Source organism: Carassius gibelio, chromosome A5 (assembly GCF_023724105.1).
Source record: "Carassius gibelio isolate Cgi1373 ecotype wild population from Czech Republic chromosome A5, carGib1.2-hapl.c, whole genome shotgun sequence".
NCBI lineage: Eukaryota > Metazoa > Chordata > Actinopteri > Cypriniformes > Cyprinidae > Carassius > Carassius gibelio.
In genome coordinates this window covers 23,409,762-23,431,980 of record NC_068375.1, presented here as the reverse complement: position 1 = coordinate 23,431,980, position 22,219 = coordinate 23,409,762, and the positions used below count along the sequence as shown (strand labels likewise).

Genomic DNA, 22,219 nt, shown 5'->3' with positions numbered 1-22,219 from the left:
CTAAACATTTTGTTAAATATTTTCAGCAAAATAATTTTATAGTTCTATCATTATTGTGACCATTGGGTGAAATTTTTTTTCATAACAGCCACCACTAGTTTGACCTAATATCATATTGCCAACCAAAGACCATTTATGTAGAAGTGTAACGCTATTACGGGAAAAAATAAATTCTATAGAGATTGAAGGTGCATAAAATAGCAATACATTTTATATGTGGACTGAAACCAAATATTTTGTATAGTTATATGTCATTTCGCTTATAACGTCAGCTATACCAAAATCAGTTTTAGACAACATGAGGAGAAATGTGTGAAGGAGACATTTAAATCCCAACACGGATTTTTGCGTATACCTCTTCTTGTTAACACATTGCCTGCATGTTGGCTCAGTCCAAAACGAGAAACAAAAATAGTCATTGCATAATCAGGTTTACGCTATTATAGTATAATGCACTAGCAAAGCAGCTATCCCTAAGGCATTTAGTGCATCAGACGGGTTCGAACACGACTGCAAAGCATTTAAATAGTGTCTAGCGGGTTTCTCAATAAGCGTTGAAGCGCAACGATTCCCAAGATTCCTTTTCCTCTCGCGTTCCCGCCTCCTCCTGTGGGTTGCCGTAGCTGCAGCACCAGTAGTGTGTTCCATTAGAACGTTTCATTTGAGACAACATGGCTGCTGCGGCAGGCCATTATTACGGCGACGGAGGCAGAGCAACAAAAAGACAGAAAACAGACGGCGACGGAATGGCCACGGTACTTTCATTTTATTCAGCTTGTTGTATTTCCACGCGTTTGGCGCTAGATTTAATTTTTTCTCGTAAAATGCATTTTTCTTTCATTCAACACGTGATGCTACAAGGCTAGCTTGTAGCCAACGCTAGTTCGTCTGTTCAGTTTGGAGAAAAAAATATTCGATTGCGGAAGATATGATAAGTACTAGCCACAAGATGAGATATGTATTTCGCAGCATCTAATACATCTCAGCAACTTATTTCACACAGGTTTGAAATATACTCGCGGTCGTAGCCGGGTGGGAAATCCTCATATTTACAGTTACACACGGCATAAAAATGGTCTAACGTTACTAACGTTACATGTGACAAATAACAAATAATGTGTTTTTAACAATGTTTTTATTTATTGAAATTCGTTTGAATTACATGGGCTACTATTACATTTAATTACATCGTCATATTATGCATTGTAAATTATGCACGATAATTACAGTTCTTTTTGCTTTGTCAGATAGTGATCGTAGTAAAATCTATTGTTCTTTTGACTTTTTTTGTTCCTCTGGGTAAGCATCTCAGCCAGAAAGATATATAGTTTACTATGAATTTAATTCCATGCAATTTATTGTGCAACCAAAATACCAATAGTACCCATAAAAATAAATGCATACATATAACGTGTTGCTTTAAATTGTAAACCACCCCGAAATACACCTTGACCAACTCTCGCGAGAAAATAAAGCAACCACGGCTTCCAAAACAAGCCCAATATTTTTGATGATTTATTATCATTAGTATTTTTGTCAATTATTTATAACCCAAAAAAATGTGCCTGCAACATATTAAACTGAAACATTTCTTTATTTCTGAAAAGCAAAAACGGAAGCCATTTTACAAAAATCAGCGAACTGCAACAGAAGTGCGAACAAAACTCGTCTCAGCAGAATAGTACTGGAGAGATAGGAGAAAAACACAAGAGCTTCAAAGGGGAGCTGTAATATAGCCACATATTTATAGCCTACTAAAATGTAGGGTATTCAAATCATATTTACTCGTAGTAGTATAGGACTACTTGTTTTTTTATTACAGCCCATGATAATACATTACTAAAACATTGTAAAATTTAGGCTAAAAATAAGTCATCCCACTCCTCTACGTCTACTTCTATCATCACTTGCATTACAGCGTCACTCAACTTTACAAAAAAGAAGCCCAAAATCTATGAAGGTAATTTAATGCCAAACAGATTTGCAAATGCAGGGTAAGAGTTGTGGAAGTGTACATAAAACTGTAAGTTTAAATTAAATTAAGGTGTAAATCTCGTTTCAAACGTAAGAAAAAAATTATTTGCAGCATTTTACTGTTACTCTTAAGTGTAATTCAAGTATTGTGAAAACGCAGACTCAAGAAAGTTGTAAAGTGTAAGTTGAAGTGTAAGTGTTTGCCTTAGTCAAATCTTGACACAAATAAATAATTTGGTTGCTCATACTTGCTTTCTATAATAGTTTGATCACAGTTTCACATGAAAGTACCCTATTTTTCGGACTATAAGTCGCATTTATTTAGAACCAAGAACCAAGAGAAAACATTACAGTCTACAGCCACAAGGGGGCGTTCCATTATATCAAGTGTAGGCAACAGGAGCACTGAGCAGCATAGAGCGCCCTCTGGCGGCTGTAGACGGTAATGTTTTCTCTTAGTTCATTTCTCCTGGTTCATGTCAAATTAATTTTGATAAGTCGCACCTGACTATAAGTCGCAGGACCAGCCAAACAATAAAAAAAAAGTGTGATTTATAGTCCGGAAAATACGGTAATTAGATTTATCAAAATTATACAATTGAGTGTTAAAAATTGTAAAGCGAGACATAATCTGAAGAACGGACAAATTCATATTTATGGAGTTTTATTGGTTTAGTAAAAAGGTTTCACAAAGTATAGCACTCTGATACTGTAGTGCTGAGCATTGTCACATTTAATGTTTAACATCAGCTCAATGGTGTATGCAGAGTCGCAGATTATATTAAATTTCAATGTAAAGCCAAACCAATTCAGTAATCTTAACACCAACTCACAAATAGGCCTGTGCAAAAAATCAAATGCGACTATTCATGCGCATCTCATCAGTAAAGTCGCTCTTGTAATTAGTATAATATCTCCAGCACTTGCGTTCAGATCAGGATTGCCAGGGTTTCACAACAAAGCCTGCCCAATTGCTTCTCAAAACTCCAAACTAGTCCAAACCAGTCCAAAACTAGCCAAATCGCATTTCCAGAGGGTTCCCCGTGAAAAATGTAGTCCCAGGGTTAAGTATTGTGGCAGGGTTGCCTTGGTGAAATTAGAAATTTAGGGGCTAAATATCACGTTATTGGGATTGGGGTTTTTTTGACCCGCGGACATAAAAAACAACCACGGACTTGGCAACACTGGTTTAGGTGGAGCGACACTTACTACACAGAGCCATAGTCCACCGACAAGCTACACAAATCGCCTAGATTGTCATGTAGATTGTCAGTGAACTACGGCTCTGTGTAGTAAATGTCAGCCAGTGTTTCCAAGTCTGCGGCTGCGACCCCAATCCCAATAATGTGATATTTAGCCCCTAAAATGTGAATTTTACCAAGGAAACCCAGCCAAAAAAAAAAAAAATGGAATTTATCGCCCGGTAACGAAACTCGATTGGGCTAGTTTTGAACGCACTAGCTGGAGATATATCACTAATTACAGGATCGCCTTTACTGACTACATGAGCATGAAAATCGCATTTGATTTTTTTGCACAGCCCTACTCACAAAACACATGGGAGTCTAGCCTAATGGTACTCAACTTACAAAGTATTAGGTTTTAATTAATTTGTTTTAATGTAGCCTATGTGTACATTAAAAGTACCATTCTGGCAGCAAGAAAGATCTGGAACTAAATGAAGGTTAATGTTTTGTCATATGATGTGATTATTGAACCAATCAGATAAATGGATAGTAAGTGTGAGCCTAATGTTATTGGCTACAAGAAGGAGGTGGACCCGCCCTCTCCCTCACGCTTGCAAAACTCAGTGAGTGAGAGAATCTGTTAGCCCGGAGAAAAGAAAGACGGAGCTGTACATATCGGTTTATTTCGGGAACTTTTTGCACCACATGCACAAGTCATTTAGACGTTTGCAACAGTTTTTTTAATTTTATTTCACACAGTCAATCCGTTTTGCAGTTCTTTAAACTGTTGTTTTCACTGGCAAATCACTGTTCACAAGTCATTGAATGCAGATCATATTTATTTTGCTGTAGCTTGAAGCTGCAGTTTCACAATATATGAATTACACTTATGAGTAACAGTGAAATGCTGCCAATAATTTTTTCTTATGCTTGAAATGCATTTTACACCTTCACAAAGCTTCTCTTGCACATGCAAATTTAATTTACACTTACGGTTTTATTTACACTTCCACAACTCCTGCGTTTGCAAATCTATTTGGCATTAAATTGCCTTCATAAAAGTTGCATATAATACATGGACCTGGCCACTCTGCTGGGAAGCCCGCCAATGTAAATTCTATGCATGAGAAACACTGCTGGTACCAGTGGCTATGAGTGCTTTACTCAGTGCTCATTCATTGTTCTGGTCAGTCAGATCAGCCTATGATGTAAAGCGTTCATACAGTATGTTACAGACAATTAACTGAATCGAAAATGTGGTGAAGTTGACGAGAAAACTTGAAAATGAATAATTTTTCAAAAATTTCAAGTTTGAACCGAAAACTCTGAATCCGATGCTAGTTATATCCATTTTGCTAGCCTGAGCCTTTATTTACTACAGTATACTGAATTTTGCATAATTTTGGCTAATATAGTGAAACAAATACAAATCTTATATATTTGCTTTAAACGTTCACAAGGATTTTGGTTTTACATGTATTGTTTGATTTAACCTTTCACTCTTCATTTTTTTGAATGTTCAGGAGGGCTATGACGACCCGCACAAGACCTTGCCCTCGCTTGTGGTACATGTAAGGGGGCTTATTGACGGCATCACCGAGACTGACCTGATGGAGGCGCTCCAGGAGTTTGGCACCATCAGGTAATGTTCATGGGGGAAAGGAATTGTTCCTTTGCCATATGGCATCCTCACTTCTTGTAGTGCTTATCCGAGTCCATTCATTGGTGACAGTGAGGGAAATGAAGAAGTTAAAAGTGTGTATTTGGGATGAATTTAGAACAATAATGACAAAAGTTACATTAAACCATTGGCTCTCTACCTATTTGACTCAAAGGCTCCCTATTGTCCAACACAATATTCAAAGGCCCCCAAATTGACAGAGATATTTTCTCTTTTAAAAATATTAAATAAAAGTGAGTTTGGCAATTTGTGTAAGAAGTTAACAATTAGCTATTCATTGGTTTGCATTGTGCACAGTTTCTAGAGAATTGTTGTTAAAAGTCTTTGTATATATGCGTCTGTCTTTCAGTTACGTTGTGTTGATGCCAAAGAAGCGTCAGGCTCTGGTGGAGTTTGAGGACATGAATGGCTCAGGAAACGCAGTGACGTATGCTAACAATAATCAAATCTACATCGCTGGCCGACCATCATACATCAATTACTCTACCAGTCAGAAAATCTCACGGCCCAGCAACTCTGATGATACAAGGAGCGTCAACAACGTACTGCTCCTTACCATCATGAACCCCATCTACCCCATTACCACGGTAAGTTGTTTCGATAACACCCATTCATGATGTGGCTGATTAGACTCCATTGCATAGCTGTCTACGATTGCATTTGAGCTTGTCCTCATCCTTGTGTCTGTTGTTTATACATCGTCGTTTTTTCTCTATAGGATGTTCTCTACACCATATGTAATAACTGTGGACCTGTGCAAAGGATTGTGATCTTCAGGAAAAATGGAGTTCAAGCCATGGTCGAATATCCTTGAACAAAATCTTCTCTAATGTGGTTTAATGATTTCTGCACAGTGTTATGGGTCTTATCACAAGACCAAACCCTGTCAAAGTGTAGTTTACTCTGCATGCTCTTATTTACAGTCAACATACTGTTCTCCTTGACTTTTGGTCACATTTGACTCGGTCCAGAGTGCACAGAGAGCCAAAGCTTCTCTCAATGGAGCTGACATTTACTCAGGCTGCTGCACCCTTAAAATTGAGTATGCCAAGGTTAGTACCCCAAAACATTGTGTATAATACCTCTTGTGCTCTACAGTGCCCTCTGCAGGCATGGAGTCAATACAGCATAATGTAGTTATTTCAAGCTCTAAAATGTAATTAGGTAGGAAATTGAGTTAAACATGAAAATCCTTATTCCTTCTTCAAAATACATATAAATTACAAGTCATATTCTACAAATATTGATGACATTGGTGCATTGGAGTTGTGAATGATCATAATAAGAGTGGATGCAAGTCACACTGCGACTAATGGCTGCACATATTTGTTTTTAAATGGTTATGACTAAATATTACTTTGATTACTAATGAAAGCTCACTTTCTATTGTATAGCCACCGCGTCTCAATGTCTTCAAAAATGATCAGGATACTTGGGACTACACCAACCCCAGTCTGAGTGGCCAAGGTACAGTACAGCTCATGCACTCTTGTCTGTGCTTCTTATAGTTTATGGGGATGGGTGTGTGGACAAGCATCCTAAAGTGATTTCTTGGGAATCTATATATAAGACCATTTCCCAAGAATTTCACTTCAGTGAAGCTGCTTCATTCTTGTGTTCCTTCTTTTTGGATTACAGTACAAGTATTTACACAGTTGTAGTTGCATAGAGACGTTCTTTCGTGGACACGCAGTCTTGCACATTCACAAAAAGAACATGCGCCTTTAAAAAAACACATCCGTTCATTTAAACCAAAAACATGCACTTGAGAGGGCATGAATGTCATAGACATAGAGCTCATAGACATAAACTTGTTTGCTGCGCATGTCACCCGTTTTGTGTTAAAGCACAAATGTTTCTCGTATACACACAAATCCTGAGAAGCAGACACTTTCACCTGTACTCCTTAAGCATGACACTGCATCTAGCATATTACATGATGGAGATTTGATTTTATGCTTTGCACTAGGGCAGGGTGCAGAATATTGGAGCTGAACTGCACTTCCCAGTTAAATCTGTGAATCAAGCTAATATTTAGGATCACTAGAAATTCTTGGTTGGGTGTGTTGGGACAAACTGAAGTTAGACCTCTACAGGACACATTGCCTCAAGGAGTAGGATTTGACACCCCAGCAATAGGGCAAGTATTGAAGAAGGTCATAGAGCCAGGCTTTATGTAAGAGATGGGTAGATTTCTGAATGTAAAGAATCATAGTGGTCCAAGCTAAATTTAACGGGTCACTAGGGAACCAATTTTAACCAGATTGAATCCACTGTTCTGTTTTAGATTTTGCATTCAGAATGTTTTTTATTTTTTTCTTTTGCCAGAGTTTATGTAAATGCTTTTGGGTTGTAGAAACGGATTCACCTTTGAAAATGTTTGTAAATCATCAAACAATGTGACTTTTTTTTATTTTTTTTTAAACTCCAGGACTCTTATTTAGATGCAGCGGTTCATATTCAGTGTTCTTCACTTTTTCCTTATGCAAGATGTCTATGTATCAGGTCTCTCGGGTAAAACTGCTGAGCTTTTTTTTTTTTACTCGTGAGTTGTGATACATTTAAGCTTCTGTACTAGAACTAGCTGCAGAGCACATTTTACATCCAACAAAACATTTCCATGTACTTAAGTTTCCCTGCAAGACACACTCGCAGCAATTCAACAGGCCACATGGAACAGTGAAACGGAACTCACAACAACTTTAAATGCTTCAAAGATGGCAAATTCACACGGATTAAAAAAATACACTCAAGATATCCTTCCACTCAGCTAACATCTCCATTCTCTACAAAGGTGGCGGACATCTGTCTGAGTTAATGACACATTTTAGGGGAATGGGTCTAATCTCTTTGGATAATACATTACAGCCAATCACCGAAGACCTTCACACATCAACATCGACTGATCGAGCAGCAAACACATGAAGCAAAGTGGTACAGATACACAGAACATCAGAGAAGAATTACACAGATATTTTCTTCTCGTTCCCTGCCTAATGTCATCATGTTTCTTGGGTGTTTGGGCTACTTTTGCTCTCGCTTCTCTCCTCTTTCCTGAGAACAACATGCGAACATGAAGCTGACATTACAGTGAAAACACACCAGATCAGGATTGCAACAACACAGGTGCCATGGTCAGAGACCGCCATGACAACATGCCAAACTGACATTGCTATGACAATACACCAGCAAACAAATTGTTTGAGATTTATGCAGAGATCAGCGAGTCGACATTATCATCACGACACAAGCCAAGATTGCTCCAACACAGAGGCAGTGGTCTTGTTGCGCGCAGCATGACAAGTTGAGATCGTCACTTCTCGCCGAGCAAAGAGCAGACATTTGTCGATACATAACTAACAGAGATGACATCGACCTCGCACCATGACACATCCGAAACCACATGATTACAGCTCTGAAATCAACGTGAGATTGTCGCAAACACATCTTGCTAAACCAACTTGCTAAAGATAGTGAAATGCACCAGACGAGACACTTTGGGTGACATTAGCAACAATACACCACCGTAACACATGGGAAGGACCGCAGCTGCCCACTGATCACACAGTCCGATCCTCCGCTCTCCCTCCCCAAGCCCTGTCTCTATGTGGACTGAAGTGCTTTCTATCTCTCATTTCTCCATCCCTCCTTCTCCTCCTCTTCTTCTCTGTGTTGAATCTGTTTTATTCATTGGGCACGGCTGACCATGTTCTGATCCCTGTGTTACGCCCCCTGTGTGACGCAGGTGTGGATTAGTCTGACCGCTGGTGTGGCGTCTCTTCTAAACTCGACACCGCCTGCTGTCTGCTATCCACCTTTACTACTACGGTAAGCACCAATGTGCCTGAAACAACACCAAAAACGCATGCACCGGACTGGGAGAAATATCCTAAGGAACTGAATGAAAACAAAATCATCAGAAGTAGGGCGACTGGTAAAGAACATTACACTTTGACCTTGGTGCCTGCTGCATTTGTTTTTTTGGTTTTTAAATGGGCGTAGAGCACACCGCTCATTCAAACTGTTTGTCCTGGCTGGGTCAGCTGGAACTTTGTTGGTAAAATATTACACCCTTTTGGCATGAAGTGAAGACCCTTGAATAACATTAAATAAAGAATCCTGTCTTTTTTTTCTCTTTATGAGCGGATGTATGTAGCAGTCTTATTTCCTTTCAGACTCTTTCAGTCTGGATGATGTGGCATAAGTGACTGATATTTTGAATGTTTTCTTTCATCTTTAGCAGGTAATATTTCCTGTGGGAGTGAAAATGAGTGAATACTCATTTAACTTATCAAGTATTTAAAAAAAAAAATGTTGACATGGAATGAAAATTCACTCTTTCTATCTTCTAAATGCATGTTATTAATCTTGAGAACAATTGATCTGTGCATATAATGATTGATTTATTTTTATCATGTTTGAATTAAAATGTCATAATCCTGTCTTTTGTTAAAATGACACTTCTCTTTGAAGAAATCATTCAGTCTACTTAAATCCCTCCCATTCCTTGTGATTGACTGCAAATTCTCATATAGATCTACCCTCATGCAATCAATAACTGATAAGACTGAATTCCTGCTGGGGTTTTTTTTTCTTCCTTTTAGATAATCTGATTTACTCAAGAAAAGATCTGTTGTTCTTTCCATTGTATGATGACTTTTAAAATTTAACTCTTAAAAGACCTACCACCTTTTTAATCGGCAGCCTTGCTCATCTGTCTAGCTTGAGTCAACTTTTCTTATTCATTTTTCTGGGCTTTGATTTTGCAAGATGTATTGGTGCACATTATTCCAAATTTTCTATGTGAACTATATAACGAGAACATTGGAAAAGGTCAGATTAAGAAAGTAAAATGGGTTGTAGCAGTGTTTCATTTTAACTTAAACATAAGGACCCTTAAACCGCTTCTTAAAGTTTTTAATATTTTATTAAATTTAAGTGAAAGTTAATTCATTCTGTGTTCACTTAAGTTCCGGTTTCTAAAATATGTTGTATGTGTAAGTGTTGTTGTAGTTACCTCTACTGTCTTTTTCTGTGAAACTTTGTAAAATGACATCGATGTGGTTTTGGGTGTCATCTCATACTCAGAACTGAAAGTGTTTATTAATTCAGACCGCTCTTCTTTGGAACAAACCTCTTAATTTATTAGTACGTAATTATTTTGAACGCTCCTCTGAACCATCAGTAATGAGCAAATGCATGATTTGGGAAGTATAGTTAATAGTCAAGTTTTTGTATATAATTTTATTGCTTAATTAAATCTGATTTGTGTATACCTGTCTGTGCAGATACCGATGCAGATGGCAATTGGGACAGTTCACAAGGTGTGTGTTTGGTCATGTGGTCTAAGAAAAGAAATCTCCATTATGGCTTAGTACTGCAGTCAGTTAGTAGTATTAACACCTAATGCTCACTGCATGTCACTCCCAGAACTGCACTGCCTTCCCTTTTCTTTTGTGTTTGCCCTCTTTATGTTCATAGCAGTTGAGATGTTGTATCGTTGTCCTGTCTCTCTTTCTCAGACCCCAACGCGAACCCAAACAAGCGCCAGAGGCAGCCAGCACTGCTGGGGGATCATCCACCTGAATATGGTCAGTCTGATACACATTATCAAGTGGTTCAACTAGAGGCACTGAAGGCGTATAGTGTATATTTAATTAAAAATACATTTTCTAGGTGGTCCTCAGGGCGGCTATGGTCACTATGATGAAACCTATGGACCACCTCCCCCACCCCCTCCTCACTACGAGGGCAGGCGCATGGGACCCCCAATGGGACGTGGCCGTGGTGGACCCCGGTTCGGTGGGGCGCAGTATGGACATGGACCTCCTGCGCCGGAATACAGCGCTCATGCTGACTCTCCTGTGATCATGGTGTACGGTCTCGAGCCCACCAAGATCAATGCAGACAGAGTTTTCAACATATTCTGTCTCTATGGCAATGTGGAAAGGGTGAGTGGCTGATGGGATTAAAACTTTGTGGAAACCTGGAAGCAGTTTTGTTCAGGATTCTTTGGATAGAACGTTCAAAAGAACAGCTCTTATTTGAAAGCAAAGACATTTAATATGACTTTTGACCAATTTAATGTGTTCTCTCTGAATTAAGTATTAATTTCTTAAAAAAATAAACAACACCTACTGACCCCAGACAGTTTAGCAGTAGTGTATGTAGTTGCTTGTTTCCTATTTTGAGTGTTTCTGTGTGTGCTCAGGTGAAATTTATGAAGAGTAAACCAGGCGCTGCGATGGTGGAGATGGGAGACTGCTACGCTGTTGACCGAACCATTTCACACCTCAACAACAACATGCTGTTTGGACAGAAACTCAATGTCTGGTGTGTACCATGGAAGTGTTTTTGAGCGTGTGTTTCCATTATATATCGGTGTATATATTATTTTTTAGTTATTTATTTGAAAATAACATTACATAAAAATATTTACATTTTTAATAATTAGTAAATGGCCCAGACCACAGTTGTTTATCAGTTCATAACAAGTTGATCTAGATCTGCATAATTTATCTGGATACTACGGAAGTTCTAAGCGGCCATGCATTATATATTTTTTTCTTTTTGTTTTCTCGTTATAACGACTTAATTTTCTCGTTATCTCGACATAACGAAGTTCGTTTTCTCGTTATAACGACTTAATTTTCTCGTTTTCTCGACATAACGAAGTTCGTTTTCTCGTTATAAGGACTTAATTTTCTCGTTTTCTCGACATAACGAAGTTCGTTTTCTCGTTATAACGAAGTTCGTTTTCTCGTTATAACGACTTAGTTTTCTCTAAGAAGTTACAAAACTGCGCCAGCAGGTGGCACTATAGACCTGAATATAACTGATGCAGTGTTGTCCACTTTACTGTACGTGGACCTTCCTCGTGATCGCTACAATTTGTGCATTCTTGTTCATTACTGACATTTAATTAATTCATAAATGTTAAATGCTTGAATAAATATGAATATTTTGTGTATTAAGTTCCTGCTAGATGCATGAGTTTCACCAACGCGTTCTGTCTCATAAAATAACTGCTTTATCAAAACCAAGGTTGACATCACTGTCGGACGGGATTTAACGATGTAGGCTGATGTGCTTCTTTTCCTTATTACTAATCTTTATTGTTAACCATATTGATGAGAAATGTGATAATAAAATGTAAAATATGTAAAATCAAAATAATAATATGTAAAATCCATAAGCTAATTTAATTCAGTTTTGTTCGATAATGTTGTAATCGTTTTTTCTACACACACATACACTACACCTTTACATGAACGCTCTTTTCAAACAGAAGCTTGTAACACACATGATATCTACCACATCATATAATGACTACTACAAATTACAAATGATATATAATTTTATTTCAAATAAAGGGAAAATGTTAAGTGAGTTTAATCCAAGCAGCTCTAATGGCGCACTGTTGCCATTTAAACATGTTAATTACAAAAACAAAACGTTAGTTGTACTGTCTCTGGAAAAATCAACAGTGATTCATCAGCCTTTATTTATATATTGTGTAGACGTTATTACCTAGGCGAAGCAAAATTTGCTGAAATATAGGCTACAGTAAGAGCGTCTGCATTGTTGTCCATCAGATGCCTGTTAAAGTTAAGTTTGTTACTATAGCAACAGTAAAACTGTCATGTCGTTATAACGAGAAAACAAACTTTCGTTATGTCGAGATAACGAGAAAATTAAGTCGTTATAACGAGAAAACAAAAAGGAAAAAAATTATAATGCATGGCCGCTTAGAACTTCCGTAGGATACTGCCGTTTTGTATTTTGATTTTAATTTGTTTGTCCTTTGGTCTGCAGTGTATCCAAACAACAGGCCATAATGCCAGGTCAGTCATACCAACTAGAAGATGGCAGCTGTAGTTTTAAGGATTTCCACGGCAACAGAAACAACCGTTTCACCACCCCTGAGCAGGCCGCCAAGAACCGCATCCAGCAGCCCAGCAATGTACTGCACTTCTTCAACGGTCCACCAGACTGCACTGTGGAAGCTTTCAGTCAGGTCAGAGGAGGTGTCTCTCACTAGCAGTGTTGTGGGTAACGCGTTACAAAGTAACGCGTTAGAGTACTCTAATTACTTTTTTCCTGAAATTTGTAACTTAACGCGTTAGTTTCGTGCGTAAGTAATCAGTAACTTCGTTATTTTTTTAAAAAAAGTAATCCGTTATTTTAAGGAAAGGAAAATCCCGACTGCAGCCTGCTTTTTGTCAGACAGTATGCCTAGGTCTACTGTGCCACCTGCGGATGTATCAGCGGAGCCGAAGCTCTGTGATCGTAAAGTCAATGGCTGTGATGTGTCTGTGCCCTGCGCCTGACCCTGTGTGTCTGTGGGGCTTTTTTTTTTTCGAACTCCCGGCAAGATAGCAGAGAGGACAGCGTTTGGTTTATGGAAGTACGCACATTATTTTCAATTTGTCAACGAAAAAGAAAAGAACATAACGGTAAAATGCACACTTTGCTTTGGTGAAAAGCTTCTGTCGACCGCCAAAAATTCTACCTCAAATTTAACGCTACGTTTTAATCACTACTTTGAAGAGTAAATGTAAGAGGACTGTGTTAAAGCGAATTTAGGCTTGTGACTGTGAGTGACACTTTAATAATAATTAGTTCGGCTATTAAGCGATTTGTCATTTGCCTGTGTGGTAGTGAAGGATTTAATTCGGTTTGTTATCATTTTTGTTTGACAGGCAGCTGTTAATTTCTGTTAGATCGTTGGCTGGCTGGTTGTTCATCATTTCTAAATGGATTTAAATCTGCAAGCCTGTTTAAGGTTGTGTTTACAAGTAAGCATACTTGTACTTTGATAACTGCATTATTTAAAGTTAAAGAAAAATCAGGAGTTATCTTGTGGTGCTCATAATGTACAGTAGCCTAGGCTAACCGGCCTGGGTAACGTTAGGTGCGAATTTTGATTAATAATATGCTCTGTGATACTAAATAAATAAAACGCCATGTGGAATAGCCGATTGCTGACTATCTATCCTGTTATTGTTATTCTGCAGTGTTAATTTAGTCGGATGACTGACGTTATTCATTGTCGGGAGTCACGACTTCTAGGTGCATTTAAAGGGGCCGGGGGCTGTGTCTGTCGTGTGTCATGTGTGAGGCGCTGCAAACTGCTTTTAATTTTTGGTAACGCATGAGTACTCTAACGCGTTACTTTTATGAATAGGTAACGCTGTATCATAACTGATTACTTTTAATTGATGGTAACGTTGTAACCTAACTAACTACTTTCCAAAGTAACTATACCCAACACTGCTCACTAGCTTGTTTCCATCAAGCTGTTTTTAGGCACATTTTGAGGTATCGCATCAGAAAACAAGTGATGGAAATGCTAAATGGAAAAAAATAAATCCTTAATTCACAAAAAAATATAATAAGTGCATGCTTGCTTGAGGTTGTTTTTGAAAAAAGGCTTAATGCAAATAATGGGAGATGGAAACGCATTTTGTGAACAAATGTCTCCATGCACATCAAAAGTCATGTGACTGCACTATGAGATGGCATAATCTCTCTAACCAGCAGACCAATCTCGTTTCACAGCGTCTGAAATGTTTTTGTGGTCATTCTTTAATGGCTGGGCAAAGCCTGTTGTCAAAGTATTCCTGTAAAATTGCTTGACTACGTTCCCAAACAGCAGGCATCCACCTCTGATAGCAGTGACCACATTTATTGTGTTTCGTCTGCTTTCTAAATAATGTATTCTTTATGAAAATGATTGTATTCAGTGGCTTCTTAGTGATATTTAGTGCCACTTCATCAGGAAGTAGTTATTGTTCTCTATGACCTCTTGGATGGAAACGCTTTATGCGTCGTTATTCAAATTTTGCACAAGTTAAATTTGGATGGAAACCCAGCTAATTGTCATCTATAGATGTATGTATATACAATTCTTATTTTTTTTATGGAACGTGTTTTTTTTTTTTTTTTTTTTTTGAGTTTGTAACATTTCCGCCTTTCAACAATTTTCTGAATTTTTTGTTTATCTGTTCCATCCAATAGCCATTTAATTTGAGCATGTCACGATAGGGAAGAAAAGATAACACTTTTTTTTTTTGTATCAAATTTGGACGTAAGTGTCTTGTGATTTTGTTTTTTTTTAATGTGTGGAATGAAGGGTTTAATAGTAGGGTTTAATATTTTTTTTTTTTTTTTTTATCTACAGATTTGTGATGAGTTGGAAATCAAGAATCCAGCCAGCGTCAAACTGTTCACCGGCAAGAGTGAGTTACACAGTTGAATGTGTTTGTATATAAAACAGTACGTTTACTGTGTGTACAGTGTTTGGTTCTACATAAATACACGCGCATGTGTGTGTGTGCTCTTGTGTTGGTGGAACTGCAGGTGAGAGAAGTTCATCTGGTCTGTTAGAGTGGGAGTCTGTAAATGATGCTATGGAGGCTCTTGCTATGATGAACCACCACCAGATGCCGAACCCTAGTGAGTCAAACTGTGGCTAGCTGCTGCATATTTTTATACTGTTCTAAGTTTGAGCTGTTTGCGCTAACCATTGTTTCTTAAATTTTATTTTTTCCTCAGGTGGGCCTTACCCGTACACTCTTAAACTGTGTTTTTCAACTGCACAGCACGCCAACTGAACCCATTATAACATCCACTAAGCTCCCAGTCACCTTTAGAGCTCAGCACCATAGCATGTCTTATCTCATGACCCGGAGGGAGAGAAATGGGACTGTTAAGATTACCTTTATTTCCAGAATAAGACTGGACTCAATGTTTTGTATCGTTTAATTTTTAATTTGTTTTTTTTTTTTTTAATATTGCTATTAATAATTTTTTTTTTTCAGTTGACCGGTCTTGTATAACAGTAAATTTGTGTGACAATGTATTAAATTAGTGAAGATGTCATTGTGAAGAGTTTGTCTTGTGAATATTGTCTTGTAACAGTGGGATTGCTGTTGTGCAAATGAACACACAATTAACACCTTTGTGATGAGACCATACATTGGACAGGGTAGTCTAGGCTATAAAAAAATAAAATAAATGTTGAGCTCACATTTTGGTTACACCACCTGCATGAATTCAGTTAACATTTTTAGTACTTTAGTATAATTTCACAAAAATATCAGGAAGCACAACATTAAGAAATGTTTCCTGAGCACCAAATCAGCATATCAGAGTGATTTCTGAAGTGTCATGTTATACTGAAGAACGTAAAGGCTACTGAAACTTCAGCTTGCTGAATTCAAATGCAAGTTACATTTTAAAATATATTAAAACATAAATTTTATAAAATTGTAATTTTTAACTATTGTTGTTTTACATGATTTTTGATCAAGTAAATGCAGCCTTGGTGAGTATTAAAAAAACATCTTTCAAAAGCATAAAATCTTGCCAACTTTTGAATGGTAGTCTCGTAATTGTAATTGCGTTTTTTCTGTATAAAAGTACAATCTATACGCTGCAGGAAGAGGCAGAAAACCCAAAGGGTTTATTTAGAGCCTCCAAGCCTCCTAAAACAAAAACCATTTAAATTTGAAAAATAAAAAGCTAAATAAAACCAAATATAGAAATATAAATAACATATTACATGTCAAAAAACCTAGGAATGATATACTCCAAAAACAAACCATATATGATACATAAAAACAACAGACAAAATAATGTGCTTTTGGGTATTCTTGGAAGATAAATGGGCATCACTGGTTAGCCTTTTGACCTTTTGGACCTCTGTATATTACAAAATTAATATAGTAATGGGAATTTTCTGTTGTGCTGAAATTGATAAATCGGACATCTTTCAGCTACTCTTTTGAGAGGCTAAGAATGTTTATCTGCAGGATTTAACAGTTTGACATCCAAACAGCTGGATTCCCAATGCATCACAAATCTGTGGCTGAAGATACAAAAAAAAAAAAAACCTAAACTATTAAAATCCACTCACCCTCAGACCATTAAAACAACATTTTTGTCCACGTCTAAATCTAGAGGCCTGACCTGGATGGGGGTACAGTATTATCTAGCTGCAAACACAGAGAGAGCCAAACATAACAGTCTCAGACTGCACACTGAGTCACGTCAAGCCTGACCTCGGGATCTTTTACATGTCATAGGATGTTAACTGAGGACGCCCTCTACTGGAGATATAGAAAAACCGCAACACCACTTGCCTGAAGAGCTTTGAACTTTCCTGAATTCTAAAATGAATCCATATCAAGTATTTATCTCTCAGTAGATTCAAAATGGACCAACATTATTGATGACGTGTTATTTGAAATTCTTAACAAATAAAATGTGAATATCCCCTACCTTTAATATCACCTGCTACTGACTAGCAAAAGTCAGTAGCAGGTTATGATTTTGTAAATAAACAAAGACAAGTTTTAATAGAAAGTTAATCAACGTGGCAATGGAAAATTGTTCAAATCTGTACATAAGGTTCTTCAAAGTTCTGGCAAAATAATATCATTTTTGTTAGTAATTTATTTAACTGAAAAACCTGTTTCCCAAAGCCAATAGGCACAGAAATTAGGTCACACTGAACAAAAATTGCTTATGATCATTAAGACGAATTGAATAAGTCTGGCAACAAACATGACATCAGCAAGGAATCATCATCAACAGCATCAACTTCAGTCATAGCACTGGTGCAAAATTCAAGTCTGTCATTATAACTCGTTATTGAAGAGTGACATCTCTCTACAGGAGACACCATCCAACCAGCAAAACACTGGATAAGCTATGCTTGCAGATTCTAGCGTGCATTCTTACACAAAGAAAATTTGATATTTTACTGTTCCTATGCTTCTCCTTTGCCACCTTTAAATTAAAAATGAATATCTATCACATAAAAGTCAGTGTTAGGTGGCTGCAGTTCTCAGTTCATTGCTGACTGAAATGGACTCCTCTTCGCCATCTTGGTTTTCGATTGGTTGGTCTTCTGAAGAAACAGGCAGTCTTGATACTAAAGTGGATAATCTCTGAAGAACAAGATCTGCTGTTGTTCTCAGACTGTGCTGTGGAGGGGGAAAAATACGTAACCAAAACACAGAGGATTAATTAACTGAACACATCAAAATAATAATAATAATAATGAATCAGCTCTGTGATAGTTACCTGTAGGACATGCAGGCCTTTTAAGGTAAGAACAGCTAGCTCTCTCAGTCCATCACCATCCAGGTCGAGATAAATCAGTGACAGCAAGGGACTTTTAAAACTCCTTCTCCACAGCAGCTGTAACTTATCTTCAAAAGCTCCCACTGGTTTGTGGAATTTGTAGCACAGTAGGTCCTGTAGATCAGGAATCAAACACATGCTAAGCTGCTTGAATTACAGTTTCAAACTCTTTCATTGTGGCATACTTTAGTTCCACAGCAAGTGTTTCTGTACTTTAAATCCAGCACTGTACCTGTCCATATGTTCCCAGCAACAGCTCATGTTGTCCATCAAAATCCAGATCAACAACAAGAGCACAGAGAACTGCATCGCACTGGTCACTTTCTGCCAAGCACAGCTGTCTGCTCAGTCCATACTTCTCCACATCCCTGAACACACACACACATTTATTTTACACTCAACCAGACACTTGGTGGAGAACATGAAGCAACATACTAAAAAGGCTCTTACCTGTACACAACAGCCATTTCGATTGAACTGGTTACCAACAGATTAAATGTTTCCCTTTGACTGCCTGTGAGGAAAAATAAAGAAAGAGCGCTCAATAACAACAGACTGGAGATTGTCTGTCATTAATAATGTTGCAGAAAAATAAATAATCAAGCACAACTCATTAAAAATGTTTAATCTAAATATGAATTCAGAGTGATTTGGATGTGACTGTCTGTACTCTAGACATTTTAGACAATGGCCTAAAGCCCTAAACACTCTCTGTTTTAAGTGTGGTTGATTTCTGTGATCACTTGAGCTGGATCACTCACTGTTCGTGTCGGTGCTCTCGTGCTGCTCTTTCAAAGGGAACAGCAACACAGTGGAGATGGGACTGTCATGCTTCACACGCCAGTTTTGGAGAATCTCTAATAAGGCAAATGTACAAAGAAAGTCAGAACTTTAAATCATCACCACATTACATTTTAAGAAGAAGGGGAAAGTGTGTAAGTGTGTGTTACTCACCAGGTCCCTTTTGGTTGACAAGAGAAAGTCCCACAGAACCGTTCTGACATCCAAACGCAGTGAGTCGCCGATTTTGTTCAATGCTTAAGACGTTTAACCATAACACACTGCAGTGAAACAAGATACATGCTTATTACCATCATCATCAAAACTTGAACTGCAGAAAAATAAACACTCACTTGCTTGGCAGCTCCTGCAGTTCAGGAAAGAGTCTTTCTACTGGCTGCTCCTCAAACTGGTGCAGAGACGCATTCTATTATCAGACATTGAGAAGGAAATTCAAGAGTATGAGAGAAGCACAAGAAAACCCTTAACAATTAAAACCCATTACTCTGAGAACATTTCTAAACCAGGCTGACCTCTTTGTAAAGATGTATGCGCTGATCATGCCCACTGAGGAGAAACACCGTCTCACTGGATCCATCTCCACAATGCACCCTGAAAAAATTAATAAATAACAAGACACACTGTGTTTCATTTATCAAAATATCAAAATATCAAAAAAAAAAAAAAGTCAACATATAAACTTTATCGCTTATTTTATAGAAACACAATGACATACTCGGTGTGATAAAGCTGGAACGGTGTGAACTGGAGCTCCAGGTTCAGACAGCTTTCTGTCAACAGGATGAAAGCCTCAGATCATTCAGTATAACATTTCGACCTCATTTGTTCCTTCATACCTATGAAGACTGTCATCATACTAATATAGGTATCATTTAAACCACATCATTTGTGCAGACCTCTTAGGCTCAAGACATGCCAGGGCATCAACTCACTAATAAAAAACTGCTTATATGACTCACGTGCAATAGACTCTAGGTTAAATTCGGACCCCGGTTCATAATCACAGTAAATGTTAAGGAAAGGAGTTGCTTTATCTCCTGAGTCCTGAAAGAAAAAGAGACAGAAAGATATAAACAACAAAGAAATGCATGAACTGTACACGCACACATTTCCCCCTGCATCTAAACATTTATGGGCAGAAATAGAAGTGGTTCACAGCTCTCAAGGGTGGGGAAAAATGAATGAATGCGGACGATTTTTTCATCTGTAATAACTAGTTACTTGTGTGAGTTAATGACGAAGCGCACCTTTATGAAGGTTATTCCTACGACCAGTCCTCTTTTAGGAGCTGATTTGTTGAAGGCGTCAATGGAGACGATTTCTGCATCAACTACATTAACAGAAAAGATAAACATTTTTTGCGTTAGACAGCTAAAACAAAAGAGTTTCGAAGCAGATGAGCTGCCTGTCACCTGGTATATATGTGAACTGAATCTCTCTGGCCACAGGTCTGATCTTTCTCTGCAGGTCCTGATATCTGAAGCACACCACTTTCCCCTTCAGAGTCGCTGCCAGTAACTCCTGTTCGCCAGCCTGGCACAGTCCGTATATGTTACTCTGCGAAGGAAAACGACTAAAACTGTCTTCCACAAATGAACACGTGCCTTTTATATCCGGTAACATATTACGCACAGTAACAACTAAAAATAAATATAAATTCAGTCGGACCTTAGCTGGACTGTCACGCCAGTGAAGAAAACAACATCCGTATATGGGCGGGTTTGTGAGTAGATTTGACCAATCATCTGCGTCTTTGCACCGCTTAACAAATCAGAGCTCTCGACATGAAGGTGGCGTCATCAGCTGTCGCCCGCGTGAGAAAGGGCGAATATTCCACATCAGATTGTTTTTTGCTTATTGTCCTTCTGTGTAATTAATTCAACTGAAAACAATGGGAGGCTGATTCAGATGCTATTGTGCTAATAATTCATTTCTGTTTCAGAGCAAGTAGAAGCGTGTCCTCCTACAGGGGGAGCAAGCTCATTCCAACTTTGTTTATTTAACCCTGCTTGTAATCATGTTTACTGTTGAAGAAATGTGACTGAATTAATACATATGAAAACTATATACTATATCACATTCAAAACAAGATATGAAATGAAAATGAAAACTCTGGTCGACAATATTGTATATCATTTTAAATGCTGAATTTAGGCATACCAACATCATAATTTGTGGTCACTTATTTTGTTAGGTCAAATGCAGAAAGCCTTAAATTATATTAAAATGAGTAGTATGATCACAAAGGCAATCTAAACGTAAGATTTTGCATACTTAATCGTATGATATATGAGATTCCAAAGGGAGGCAGATTAGATTAATTAGATTAGACAACAATTAATTAGTATTAATAGATACTATTTAAGTTTTGTTACGCAAATGAATGGAAAGCATACTGAATTATTGGACACAGAACTGGTAAAAGTAAACTGCAAAAGTCAAAATCACACACACACACACAAAATCAATTTAATTAATTTTTGCACATTTAGAAAAAAACTTGCACACATTAATTTACAACTCAATAACTTACTGAATTGTATTGCCTTTATTGTGTGTATGCACTACAAATGTAAAATTTTGTTTGTTGTATCACCAAAACTTGAAATGGATAAAAACTGAATTGAAATGAATCAAGATAAATAGACAGAATCTCCACTAGAGGGCCAGTCAAACTGTCAGTCAGTTATTGGGGCCCTCAGCAAACAGCCCCACTGACATTAAAACCCCATTTAATCTGTGACCCCAAAGTCTGTCCACAATGGGATTTATTGTCCTTATCAGAAAGTAACTGCCTCATCACAACATCTTCCAGTCGAAACACATCTATGCACTGCCTTAGAAATTCTCACCAGTTGTTTTAAATACCTGTATTATAAAGTGATTACAATCACTCGCTTTGTGAGAGATTACAGTAGCTGGAAGTTTTGTACACATATTTAGCACATATTCACAGTTTTGGATGTATCTTTTGTTTGATTGCTAGAAATACTTCATATATACAGACGCTATACTCACATTGTTCAGAGAGTTTGTGTGTATGTGTGCGTGTGTCCGGGGTGTGCGTTTCTTTGGGGATTAGAACTGTGTGAGTGATTGGTGCTGACAGCGGTCTGTGTATTACTGGCTGGCCTGCAGATTAAGCCGCTCCTTTTTAGACTGCCTAATCTGGATTAACTGATGCAGTGTGCCTGCAATGATGCTGCCCACTACCCCTCTCTCTCTCCCTCCCTCCTTCCCTCTCTCTCTCCTTCTTTCTTTCTCTCTATCTATCTGTCACCTCACTCACCCTCCTTCACCCCAGTCCATCTTCACATTTTTCCTTCCTTTACTTGTATTTCGTAGGAACATTTTGCTTATTTCATCTATCCAACTCTTCACTTAGATTAAATGTTTATTGCAGTGTCACTGTGACGGCTGTGTA

At 37.8% G+C, this 22,219-nt stretch overlaps 2 protein-coding genes across 3 annotated transcripts; one reads left to right on the top strand and one right to left on the bottom strand.

Annotated features, from left to right (window-relative positions):
- Positions 1-587: 587 nt before the first annotated feature.
- On the top strand, positions 588-15,733 carry LOC128004764 (heterogeneous nuclear ribonucleoprotein L-like). 2 transcript variants are annotated; one of them, XM_052592628.1, is made up of 14 exons: positions 588-755; positions 4,685-4,803; positions 5,192-5,429; positions 5,561-5,648; positions 5,800-5,894; positions 6,237-6,309; positions 10,131-10,166; positions 10,365-10,433; positions 10,519-10,793; positions 11,054-11,175; positions 12,658-12,859; positions 15,026-15,083; positions 15,205-15,300; positions 15,400-15,733. In XM_052592628.1, exons 1-14 carry the CDS (start codon positions 672-674, stop codon positions 15,456-15,458), a joined length of 1,614 nt encoding a protein of 537 aa, XP_052448588.1. In that variant the 5' UTR covers positions 588-671; the 3' UTR covers positions 15,459-15,733. The 2 variants fall into 2 exon arrangements, with proteins under 2 accessions (XP_052448588.1, XP_052448587.1); XM_052592627.1 differs by having other exon boundaries at positions 15,026-15,086; positions 15,196-15,300.
- Positions 15,734-17,283: 1,550 nt separating this feature from the next.
- Positions 17,284-20,523, bottom strand: kptn (kaptin (actin binding protein)). Its single transcript, XM_052592629.1, has 12 exons — positions 20,208-20,523; positions 20,043-20,125; positions 19,755-19,839; positions 19,511-19,565; positions 19,308-19,386; positions 19,128-19,201; positions 18,949-19,055; positions 18,756-18,851; positions 18,445-18,508; positions 18,227-18,362; positions 17,935-18,108; positions 17,284-17,834 (listed from the first exon to the last, which is right to left on the bottom strand). The coding sequence occupies exons 1-12, from the start codon at positions 20,416-20,418 to the stop codon at positions 17,679-17,681; spliced, it is 1,320 nt and encodes a 439-aa protein (XP_052448589.1). The 5' UTR covers positions 20,419-20,523; the 3' UTR covers positions 17,284-17,678.
- Between the last annotated feature and the right edge of the window lie 1,696 nt (positions 20,524-22,219).